At 49.1% G+C, this 12,500-nt stretch overlaps 1 protein-coding gene across 1 annotated transcript in view; it reads left to right on the plus strand.

Annotated features, from left to right (window-relative positions):
- The window catches only part of dock1 (dedicator of cytokinesis 1), a 218,377-nt gene that overhangs the window by 67,289 nt on the left and 138,588 nt on the right, over positions 1–12,500 (plus strand). The window contains 2 exon segments of the mRNA XM_048233987.1: positions 4,702–4,772; positions 9,513–9,619. Of these exon segments, the coding sequence (XP_048089944.1) occupies positions 4,702–4,772; positions 9,513–9,619 (178 nt within the window).

Consider the following 12,500-nt stretch of genomic DNA (forward strand, 5'->3'; position numbering starts at 1 on the left):
CCTCTAGATGAATCTCTTGTGTATGCACATTTGATTGTTCTGTACTTTTATAACTTTCTCTGTGTGTTTGTGTATGTGTACTTTGCGTCTGCTGTGTGGTTGTGTGTATGTGTGCCTTCTTCCTGCTGTCCGAATATGTCTCTCTCTGTGTGTGTGTGTGTGTGTTGTCTTTCTCATTCTGATCTCTGCCCTTGCTTCCTCCTCTGTGGCTGAGGGCACTTCTGGGCTCCTCTCCTCTCCTCTCCTCTAGCTTCTGCTCAAGGTATTTCTGATCTGCTCGTTCTTTCTCTTCACACTGTCACTCTCCTCCACTGCTGCCATGGCCACCTTGCCACAGTTTTGCATCAGTGTCCTGCTGTGTGTGTTCAGATGTGGAATGGGAATGAAATGCCTGAAATGTCCATGGCTTCTAGCATTCTGGGTGTTAAGGATTTAAACTCTAGGTCTTTGGCCAAGCTAAAGACGCCAAGACCCACACCTGCCGCCACGCCTGCGCCATCGCGCATGCCTTTCGCATGCACGCACATGCACACATGAGCACACACACACAGGGATCAGATCCTTAGCAGAGAGGTGGAAGTCAATCCAGAGGCAGTTTCTGTGTAATTGGCCCAGATATTAGCTGAAATGCCAGTAAATTAAAAATTGATCTTGAGGAACTGGCTGATGGAGGGCTCACCATTCCCCCTGCAAGCCTGGCCTATGTGTGCCTCCTGACAGCTGGGATGCAGTCTTATCACCATACCGCATTCTGCAAAACATCTGGTGTGTGTGTGTGTGTGTGTGTGTGTGTGTGTGTGTGTGTGTGTGTGTGTGTGTGTGTGTGTGTGTGTGTGTGTGTGTGTGTGTGTGTGCGTTTGTGTGTGTGTGCGCACGCGCACTTGGGCAGGGGACATGGTTGTGTGCTTGCCTTTGTTCATGTTTTTGTGCACCTCTTTGTTTGTCCCTGCATGGTGTGTGGGTGTATGTTTGAGAGCCAGTGCATGGAAAAGGACAGGACCCAATACACACACACACACACACACACACACACACACACACACACACACACACACACACACACACATTCCTTTCGGTGAATGTGATTTGCCAGAAGCTAGCGGCCTGTATCTCCCTGCTCTAATAATCAAGATGTAAAACAGGCGCTTTGTGAAAAGCCACAAATCAAACATTTGTCAAAGGCAGGAAAAAAGGCCATCCCAGCCTCCCTGCAGGGATTAGATCACTGTTCTAACCTTGAAATTGTCTGCGGCACATTAAGATTCTTAGCACACTGATTTAGACTGTTCACAAGTGAAATTTCTGACTAGCGGAAAAGTCATATTCATAAGAGGTTTTATGGAGAGGATTACACAAACTCTTGATTTACTTCTCTGCTGTAATTGGATGGTATTGATAAAAGCATCACTTGTGAGGAAGATAGGTATGCTCAGCCTCGTCTGCAAAGCTGCACAGTCACTTCACAAAAGGCACCTATGGCAATAGTCAAGAGCACCTTTTGAAACCCCATTTGCATTATATGCAGTGTTATAATGTCATTTAACTAGATGTACTGCACAGCGGTACAAAATATGACTGCCGCTCAGTCCTGCACATTCTCTTTATGCTTGTCAATTTGTCTCCATCTCCTACTCAGTGTGTGTTTGTTTTGTTTTTGTGTATATGTGTGCTTCTCTATGTGTGTTCGCTTGTGTGTGTGTGTGTGTGTGTGTGTGTGTGGGGGAGGTATTGGGGTGTGTGTGTGTGTGTGCATTTGTGCCTGCTTGCCTGCATGTGTGTGTGTTTTTATGTGTTGTGTGTGTGTGTGCTTGCGCCTGCCTGTGTGTGTGTGCGCGTGTGTGTGTAGCTGATATGGCCCCCCGTGAACGGAATTCCACGAAACTTGGCATGCATTCATAATGATCCTACGCTTCAAATTTCGTGCAGTGTTGAACATGTCAGTCAAAGATGCCTGTGATTACCATGCCTCGTTTTTGCACTTTCATTTTTAACTAGGTGGTGCTATACCTCAATTGAGTGGATATGGGATGGGTTGACATGGCCCATTGAGACAAACATGCGAAAAGATGTTGGCACCAAGGTTCTCAAGATATTCACAGAAAACTGTCTGCCCTATCCTCTTTTTGGGGGGCCTGTCTGCGGGTGGGCGACTGATCAAAACGAAAATCAATGGTTCCGTATCATCCTGGTGGGCCTACGTACCCACCAAGTTTCATGCAGTCTGGTCTTTCATGCAGTCCGGTCCCGGGAATCGTTGATGTTGACACACATTTACTGAAGGAATTGTTTTTAATATAAAATCCGGAAGAAAAATGCAGCAACTCTCACTAAATCTATAGGAGCGCCGCTTTGCTAGCGAGCCGGCCATAATTATATTAAATCCTCAAATACATTTACATAGTTTCACTAGTGATTCTTTGGACTGTACAGCAAAACAGAAATACAGAAAAGTATTTTCACAGTATTAAGAAAAATAATGTTCTTTGGTCATTTACAATTCCTTATGCTCATGTCTATATAAATATCTTTTTTCCAAGTACCGTTTTCCTTTTTTCTTTGAGCTGCCGGCGGGTGTTAATGATGTTCTCGGACAGAGGTGGGGGAAAAAAGAGCACCAATAAGAGGCGCTCCTCTAGGGAGACACGCTTGGAGAATTCTAATCGCATTTCCCATGCCTCTCTGTAACAGACCCAAATGTACCGTTCCACGGGACTCTCTCTGAGTGGGCGTCAGAGCTGCTCTCTCTCTCTCTCTTCTCTCTCTCTCTCTCTCTCTCTCTTTCTCTCTCTCTTTCTCTCTAGCTCCCTCCCTCCCCACCTTCTCTCTCTTCTCTTTACAGTGGCATGAACACTGAGAAATCCCCATTACAGGGAGGGACAGGCTGAAAAAAGGGGCCTTGTTATTCAACCCCAAAGCAGGCCCAAGAAGTGGCAGGCGTGCGAGAAATCACCGTGCCTCCGTGACTGATGTGTCTGTACGCCACAGTCTGCACACCCCACCCCCCTCCCCACACCCAACAAACGCTTGAATAACGAGTGAGCTCAAAGCCGGCAGCTCAAAGTCAGATCGACACGCTTGTGCCAACAGCCCAGATTTGAGGCGAGACTAATTCCTTTCTTGTTGGTGCTGTGTACCTGGGTTGGCTGCGAGGTGTGCTTTGCATTTCTCATGGTCAGTCTCCCCGTCACTATTTAGAAGGCTGAGAGCCAGCCTGTCCTAAGCCATAATATTTGATTGTTTGAGTGTTAAAAAACGGCCACCCTTGTGAAACTGTGTGTGTGTGTGTGCACACAGTAAAGACATAAAGATAAAACAGCCATTTAAGCCTTTAAGGCTCATTTCCTTTTGTAGTTAAATCAATAAAAAACAGGGGAGTCAAACGACTCTCGCCTTGTAAAATTGTGTAGTTCTGTTGTGCAAATATCAACCAAATCCTTATTTTTCCTAATTGAATCCTTCATTTCACATGCACGAGTTAGCCTTGCCAACCTCTAAAGGGCTTTTTTTTTGGGTTGACTCCGCAAGTTGGGTTGTTTTTGGGAAGACATTGCCCCCTGCCCCGCTAATGTTTCAACGTATTACTTCAATTAGAGAGCTACTAACGGTGTAATGAACTGCATCAGGATGGGAGGTGAACCCAGCCTTGGAAAAGCCATTACAGCGGCAAATATAGAGCCGTCACCTTTCCCCAACCAGTCATTCTTTAAATACCGTGCAGTAATCAGGGCCGTTCGGCAGGACGCCTTCCCCTGAACACTCTCTAATTACAATAGACGTGCATAGTAATTGAAAAACTAATAACAGTTTGTGTACACACACACACACACACACGCACACACACGCTGGCGCACACCCACCCTACAACAGCCCATTGTCGTGCAAGTGTTGCCTTAATGGAAGTCTGTGAGGAGTTGGGCGGCGTAGCGGAGAGCGGCAGGAGTGCAGCTGAGCTGGTCGGAATCCCGCCGCCATCTGCCGAGTCATCCTCTCCACAGCCCTCAGCGTCCCACTGCCTTAAACGCCGCGCTGCTTTTAATAAAGGATGCTCTTTAATCAGACAGCCGGCGCTTTGACGACTTCATTATGGCCGCAGACGGCCAAAGCCAGCCAAAGCTGCTGAGGCTGAAGGGATTGAAATGTCAGTCACCCGGCGCGCTCCGCTGCCAGTTAGTCACAAGTGCCCCCGGGCCAAGAGCCATCCAAGGCCATTCATAACCACCCAAATGCCATTCTGCTGCAATGGACAGGGCTGCATGGGTGTGTGTGTGTGTGTGTGTGCTAGTGTGTGTGTGATCTACCAATAGCCAGAGCTACTCGTAGGCTTAGATGCTGATCACCTGTGGACACACGACTACACATGACTGTTTGAAAGACAATGTTTGCTTGCCCCATTTTCATGCATTCTTCATTGAAGACCCAGTTCTGACCCAAGTCTTTATAAACTTATGCGCTTTGATGTTACTTTTGTTGAAAGAATTTCATACCTATTCAGTTTCAGACTGTCTACAGCTAGCTTCTCTTTTGTGCTTAGATCTTGAAGCTTTTCTTGTTGACTTTTTTTTTAGTCTAGGGCTTTTTTAGTTATTTTCCATGGTAACAGTTTCAGTGTGGTCTATTATTGATGTTGTATGGCTTGTATCATGGAAGCTGTTTGAAAGCACTTGAGCACAATAATCAGTCTATGTGTATTCTCTCCCCAAGGGCGCCGCATTGAAGTACATTCCAACCATCGTCAATGATGTCAAGCTGGTGTTTGATCCAAAGGAGCTGAGGTAGGTTTGGTTTTAATGCCGTCACTTGTTGCTGTTATGTTGCAGCGACCCCCCCCCCCCCCCAACCAAGTTAACTGGTGAACTTTATGTTTCAAAAAGACTTAGAAGTCACAGCCTTCTAGAGAAGGTGAAGGGTGATTGACTGATTGATTTATTACTGGTCTGGTCTCTGCAGACTCTGAGAGGAGAGAAGGAGAGCTGGCTGTGTCTTCATGCAACGTTTTAGTCACATATGATGAAATGCACACAAACCCCCATTGCAGTCATTATGGGAATTGTTCAGACTAATTCAGACTTTGTTCATTTCCCAAAGGCAATTTGGTTGGAGCTACATGAAAGAGGTACAGCAATACAGTATCCAGACATACACAAATAAACAGAAATAAGTATGAAGTCAATTTTGACAGCAGAGGAGTGTAATTGAAAATCTCTTTGAAGTGTTTCACATGATGGCCTATGAATATAAATGAGCATGTTTTAAGCATGATGGCCAAAGGCTCAGCTCTTATAAGACATGGATCCTTGAGCAGGATTTCACTGCAATGTCAAGGCTGTCAGAAGTGAAATGAAATGCAGACAGCTCTGCTCAGCTCAACACCACCAGCACCAAGCTCAGAAATGGGAGTGAATTAAAGGGGCACTCATCCAAAGATTCCGAAACAGTGAATCTCTGCTATTAGAAATGGCAGTGTCACTGCATCCACACAGGAGGTGGGAGAACAGCATGCACCCTGGGAAGGTGTACCAAGGGTCTTTGTGAAATGAGCCCTCATGTGTAAAATGGCAGTCTCTTGTTTTCTTTCTTTTTTTCTTTCTTTCTTTCTTTCTTTCTTTCTCTCTTTCTCTCCTTCCCCCTGATTAGCATGATGGGGGACAGGCAGCTGATTAGATAGTGTGTTCCCCACAGCATGGTGGACTGGGCTCAGCTGATTATCTCCTGCTCTGCCCTGAGGGTGTCGAGCTTCTGGCCATCTTGCCATTCTCCAGAGATGATGCAGAGGGTTTGTGGTGAAGTGGGGGGGGGTGCTGCTGCTGGTGGTGGTGGTGGTGGGAGGGAGAGCTCTGAGGTTGGTTAAACATGATCAAGTTGCCTTGGTAACATGGCGGCGGTGCTCTTTAGCCTCGTCCGGTGCGCTGGCTGTTGCGTGCTTGCATGAATGCCATTATCATACAATTATCTCCACTTCAGCAGAGAGAGAAGCCAGTGCAGTTTACAGAGGATCAGCACATTAAATCACTGTTTTTCTGGCTCCCCCTCGTCTCTTGCATTGTGTGAATGGGAGAGAGAGAAGAGGTGTGAAGAAGTGCTGTCAGACTGCGCTGCCTGTTTCCTCTGGCAACATTATGCACTCACAGGCCTTTGGAGACTTGCATGAATTCATATGTTGGCTTAAGGAGGAAGCTCCCTAGTGCACAGACCTGCACCTGATGGGAGATTTGCCATTCCATGGGAATGTTTCTCTGGTGGCCTTGTATAGGTGTGTGTGTGTGTGTGTGTGTGTGTGTGTGTGTGTGTGTGTGTGTGTGTGTGTGTGTGTGTGTGTGCGTGTGCGCATTAGCATGGAAATCCCATTTAAGAGCAAACAGTGGCGCACATGCATGTGGCGAGGGAGCTTGCGGTGCGCTGTTGAGATGGCACGTCGCTCTCGTGCAGCCTCCCCCCGGGAGCCGCCTGGATAAACAGGATATCCTCTGGCCGAGCGATGCAGGCTGTGATTATTCCGAGCCACGCTGAATGGGAACAGCGGAGGCATGCAGTGCATTTTGTCGCTGTCAAATAGTGTTGGCTGCTGCTCTTTGTTGTGTGCTGCTGCCTAACCAGCATACCAAAAGGCCCACGTTGTGTTTCCCCGACGCTTCTCTTCGCCGTGGCAGAATTATCGCTGGATGTTCAAAGAAAATGTTCTGAAAACGTTCTGAACCCTGTCGTTTTCCATTTGCACACAGACTAAGGGAGTGCGCGGCTCTTTTGATCTCCACCCTCAGATAGCAGCCTCCCAGAAGGCTGGAGCTGGTCTTCCCTGAGGAGGCCAGAGGGCCCTGTCCGTCACGCACGGGGGCAGAGAGGGGGGGGGGGGGGCGCAGGGTCCAAACAGCATGGCTGGTCATGAGCGGCGCTGGTGCGTTCTCTCCAGGCGGAAGGGATGCGCTTGGGCAGCAGCAGTAGCCGCAGCAACAGCAACAGCGGCGGTGGTGGTGGAGTGAGTGCTGGTGGGCTTTGTGGGGCTTGTAGTCTCTGGTTGCAGGCGTTCTCTGTGCTGCTTTGATGGAGAGAGTTGCAGCCTGAGAGGAGGGAACGACCCTCGCCGCGTGAAGGCCGTTGCGCCGTGGTGCGTGATGGAGTGCGAATCCCTTCGCCTAGCTGCTGTGTGAGGCTCCCCTCGGCTCTCAACCCCCCGCCTCCCAACAAACACATCTTCATCACACACTCCATCTTCCTTTTTAGCCCTTTGGATCTGGTCCCTGAGACTATTTTTCTCCGTTAGTCTGCCGTGCGCAGTCTCTGTACACTTTCAGTATGCCCCCCGCACCTGCCCGGCACTGTCTTTGGGCTGGGCTGACGTGCCGTGCGCAGCCTGCTGGCACAGAGGTGATTTTTGGCTGGGCTCTCACGAGGCAGCTGAGGGGGAAAAACACACACACACGCAGACAAACAGACACACACATGCACACTCACACACACACTCACACGCAGACAGACACAAAGTCAAACATGCACATTAACTCACCCACTAAACTCTCAGATTTATTTTGCCACGCCGTGTGACTTGCAAGCGGTTTTGTCTCTGTGGGCCACCGTAGCCGGCGGAATGGGACTGAAGGTCAGGCCTCCTCATTAACACACAGACAGTTCTGCTGCATGGCTGTGGCCTGCAGGGGGAGCGCTGGAATGTGCTGGACATGGCAGGGCAGGGCAGGCACCAGGAGGCACCCCCGTATCTCGTTGAAGACGCCACAAACAGACAAGGAAACCCTGTGGCCTGAGCTGAGGCCAGAATCTGCCCCTGTTGCACGGGGCTCTTTTTTATCTTGAGATTGTGTTCTGTGGGATGTTACTGGTGCAGTGCTGTCCACTCAGGAGGAAATGGACTTCTAAATATCACAGTGCTTGGCATCTTAAAGGCAAAGATAATAGCACAATGCTGCTCATGCTGTTCAATAGCTTTCATGAAGATACCTCAGGACAGCAGGAGATGATGGCTGTACTTGTGTTGTCTGCAGATCCTTAGAAAGTGATCCTATTCCTTCCTCCACTAGACACCATGTATACAGCTCATGTTAGCTGTGTCTTTGATGGCCTTCTCATATCCTGGGGGCTCTATATTATAGGCTATAGGGCACTGATATATTTTGTTTAGGTGTATTTTCCATATGGCTGCGTTCTATTGCGATGTCCATGTATGGCCAGACTGCCTGCGTCTGGCTCTCTGTCACTGTAATTGTAATGTAAGTGGCTATCAGGTACACAATTTGTCATTTAGTGTTTGTAGACACAAGGGAAAGTGTACTGACATTGAGCGATGGGCTTCATCAACTGTAACAGAAACACACACACACACATGGATACACACACACACACACACACACACACACACACACACACACACACACACACACACACACACACACACACACACACACATTATTTGGAGGCCATTTCTTATTTAATTCACTATTGATGATACCATGATGGTCACTTGACATGGAGTTTATTCTTTTCCTCACAACACCCTCTCCCCACCTCCATGGCCGTGTGCTGTGTGCACCCACTCACCAGACACCTCTGCCATTACTCCACTGTCCATTTCCTGTCCTGCTGTCCATCCTCTCCCCCCACATTTCATTCCTCCACTCCACACACACACACACACACACACACACACACACTCACACACACACACTCACACACTCTCTATCTATATCTTTCACATGCTCACAAAACCACACACACACACACACACACACACACACACACACAGAGTGAGCAGTGAAGCTTTTTATCCAGTAGTGGATAGATAGTGAAGGACCTCTCCTCCTCCTCTCAGCACTCAAATGCTGTTCATCTCTCCCTCCCCTCAGCTTCACTGTCTGTCTCTCTTTCTCTCTCTCTCTCTCTCTCTCTCTTTATTTCTCTCTTTCTGTCTGTCTGGCTGTCTCTGGTTCCTTTCTTCTGTGCTGGTAAGAGACAGGGGCTGGGGGGCAGACACCCTGTAGTCAGTCAGTCATGCAGTCAGGCAGGGGGGAGTCGGAGGCTCTCGGGGCGCTGGCAGCCCCCACAGGCAGCGGGCAGCGGGCAGGACGCCCGCCATCTCCTCGGCCTCTCATCCCGTGCCAGGCGGCTTGCTCTCTGCCGTGCAGCAGCAGCACTTCATCCCTACACTGCCCCTGGTGCCCCTGACCACCGCACGCTCCAGCACTGGACCCTCCTGCTGCGCCGCACACACACACACACACACACACACACACACACACACACACACACACACACACACACACAATGAGGTTTGTCATCCAGAGGTAGTGGCGCCGCAGGGGTTGTGTGGAGTGCAGTGTGCTCTGCGCAGCAGTATGTCGGATTGTGATGGATTTTCAGATGATCCGCTGATCAATTGTAATCTTGTATTTTTTCACATTATTGTGGTTACTTGTATGTTGCTTACCTTTCCTTTTCTCCCTCTCTGTTTCTCTCCTTTTCTCTTCATCTCTCTCTCTTTCTCTCTCTCTCTATCTCTTTCCCAGTAAACTGTTTACGGAGTTCATTCTGAAGGTCCCAGCAGGACGCCTTATGAAGCAGAAGCTGAACTGCATGATTGACATTGTTGACAGTGATCTCTTCACGCAGCACGGTATGTTATACACACACACACACACACACACACACACACGCACACACCCAACCGCCTGGGTCTCTGTCCCAGCCCTGTGGTAAAGGTCATCTCTGAGGTGTGTAGGAATGCTGGTGGTTGTCATGGCTCAGGAGAGGAGGATGCCGTGCTAATCCCTTGTATCTGTGTGCAGCATGTGTCTGCTTATCTGTCTGCTATCTGGCCCTGCTCCCGCTCTCTTAATGCTGTTAACAGCCAGCTCCCTGCACTCTCTACACTCACCCCCCCCCCCCCCCCCGTGGCCCTCTCTTTTTACTTTCTTTCCTTCTCTTTCTTTCTCATCACTCTTTCCTTCTACCAATCATCACTTTCCCCTCCTTTTTCTCATCCTATCTATCTCTCTCTCTCTCTCTCTTTCTTCCTTTCTCTCACTGGTGATGGTGGGCTTGTGGTGAATGCCACAGAGCAAGGGGGTTAGTCATACTGCTAGCTGCTTCGAAAGACCACACTGCCCAGAGGATTGGCATGGCTAGAGAAGGCCAGCATGCCGTGCCTGGCAGAGGTCTGTGCCACACAGATTAGCATGTGCCCATTGAGGGGGAGAGCCTTGCTGTGGGCATGGCTAACCTCACATATGCTTTCTGTTGCTAGTTTGATGGCACAGTTGATTGGCAGGGCTCTCTCTCTCCTCCTTGCCCCCCCCCCCCTCTCTTTCTCTCTCTCTTTTTCTCCCTCCCTCCCTTCCTTTCTCATGCACACACACACACACACACATGCTCTCCTAGTCTCTCTCCAGATTAAATGTCTATCCTCAGTTCTACATGGGCACAACTGGAGATTAATAACTGATGCATGCTGTTTGCATTTGCATAAGTATACGGGAACAGTGTGCTATTCCGCTCTGTAGACTAGTTTGTGTGCCTGACATGAGTTGATGGAACATAGAATCTATAAATAAGTCAGTCAGTGGAAGCTACTGTTTACATAAGCACACCTTCCTCGGCTTTTAAATCTGCTTACTGCTGCCAGCCTTCACACTCCCTGGCCTGTTCGGAATATCGTTTTATTACGCTCAACGAGCAGGCGCTCCCACAAAGATCATTACCATTGATCTTAAATGAGCAATTACACAGTGGGGCTGCCCTGTGGGGCCGTGACAAGCGCGGGGTTGCTCGATGGGTGAGCTTTCTCTCTCCGCGCAGATACACACTCCCCTGCTGCGCACTTTCAATGGCACGCTGCTAAAGCCTTCCGCACTCGTGCCCTCCGCTAATGCCCTCCGTCCTGCCTCTGTGCCACCCACGCTCCCCTGTGCCCGGCTCACATGCCCAGTTTGAGTTCATTCATGCTGTACTCTGGCGAGATTGTGCGCCACCGAGTTTTTAAAAACCAGCTTGGGAAGCCCATTGCCCGTGTTCAAAGATAAATGAGCTGTTCATGCGCACTCCTTTACTTATTTATTAACACCTGCTTTCTTTCTATTTTATCTGTCCATTTGAGAGCATTTGTAAAGAGTAGAAAAAGCCAAAGAGGAGTAAGATGGGAGGCAAGAAATCGATAAAGCGATAGAGAGAGAAAGCGATCGAAAGAGAAATCGAAAGAAGCGATAGAAAACGATCGAAAGGGCGATCGAAATGATCGAAAAGCGATCGAGAAGAAATGATAAAAAGCGATAAATGATAGAAATCGATAGAGAATCAGAGAGAATCGATAGAGATCAGGCGATAGGAATCGATAGAGATGCGATAAAGCAATCAGAATCGAGAGCGGTTGAGAGAGACAGAAGTCAAGGGTTAAGCGTATCTCCTCCGCTAGGCTGCTGAAAGCCCTGGGATGGAATTGCCATGCTGGTGTCAACAGAGCCTGAGCAGCAGGTCTCAGATATGGCTCTGGTAACAGCAGCCCTTGAGCTGGTGACAGCGTGGGCATTATGGCCTGTCAGGGCCCGTGACAAATAACCCCCTCCACCCCCCCAGTCATTGCACACTCCATCGGTCACCACAGCCGCTGCCTCCGGGACATACACCAGCTGAGGCCGTGCGTCAGTGCCGGCTGTTGTTGATAGAGTTAGTCTCTACCTTGTGGCCATTACTTATTCATTATCACTCATTTCGGGGAAACGGCAGTAAATTGTTCCCCATCGAACAGATTGTGTACATACGTAAAAGTTGTCATTCAGAGCCAGTGTAGTGGGGAAGTGGCGAGCATGGGGAGTGTCTCAGACACCTCTGCCTGATTGTGTGTGAAAACCCCCGAGAGCTTCATCGCACCGCTATTCCTACAACTGCAGGAGCGCTGAGGCACATCCTCATAAAACACGAGCAGCAGGGATTTTCTGTCTCTTTATCGCTCTCTCTCTCTCTCTTGACACTCGACGCTCTCGGTGGCAGCCTGTGGGAAGCGATGGGGGAGTTAATTACCCTCTGACCCTCCCCTCCCTCTGTCCCCTCTCCTCCTCGTCCACCTCCCTACCCCCAGCTGCCGGGTGGAGAGTGGGCAGTGGGAGGGGGTGTGCCGTCCCAAGGTGAAATGTGCTCGAACAGGGCGAACATATGGATGCACCACAGGTAGCGTCCAGATAGATGCACAATCTTTCATGTCTAATTATCCACTGGTCTGCCTTCCACTCTCTTTACCTCTCTTCCCTCTCCACCTTGCCTTCTGCTCTCTCTCTCTCTCTCTCTCTCTCTCTCTCTCTCTCTCTCTCTCTCTCTCTCTCTCTCGCTCTCTCTCTCCCCTACTCATCTTAATTAGATTACAGAGATCTCGGCTCGAATGCAAAGCTACAGCAGGTGATCTGTGATTTTGTTCATTTATTCAATTAGGCGAGTTTACCTTGATGGACATGTTTATTCATTCCGTTAGTTACGTTGTGTTGTGAAACAACTGTTTCAGGCTCAGC

The sequence above is a fragment of the Alosa alosa genome, chromosome 22 (assembly GCF_017589495.1).
Source record: "Alosa alosa isolate M-15738 ecotype Scorff River chromosome 22, AALO_Geno_1.1, whole genome shotgun sequence".
NCBI lineage: Eukaryota > Metazoa > Chordata > Actinopteri > Clupeiformes > Clupeidae > Alosa > Alosa alosa.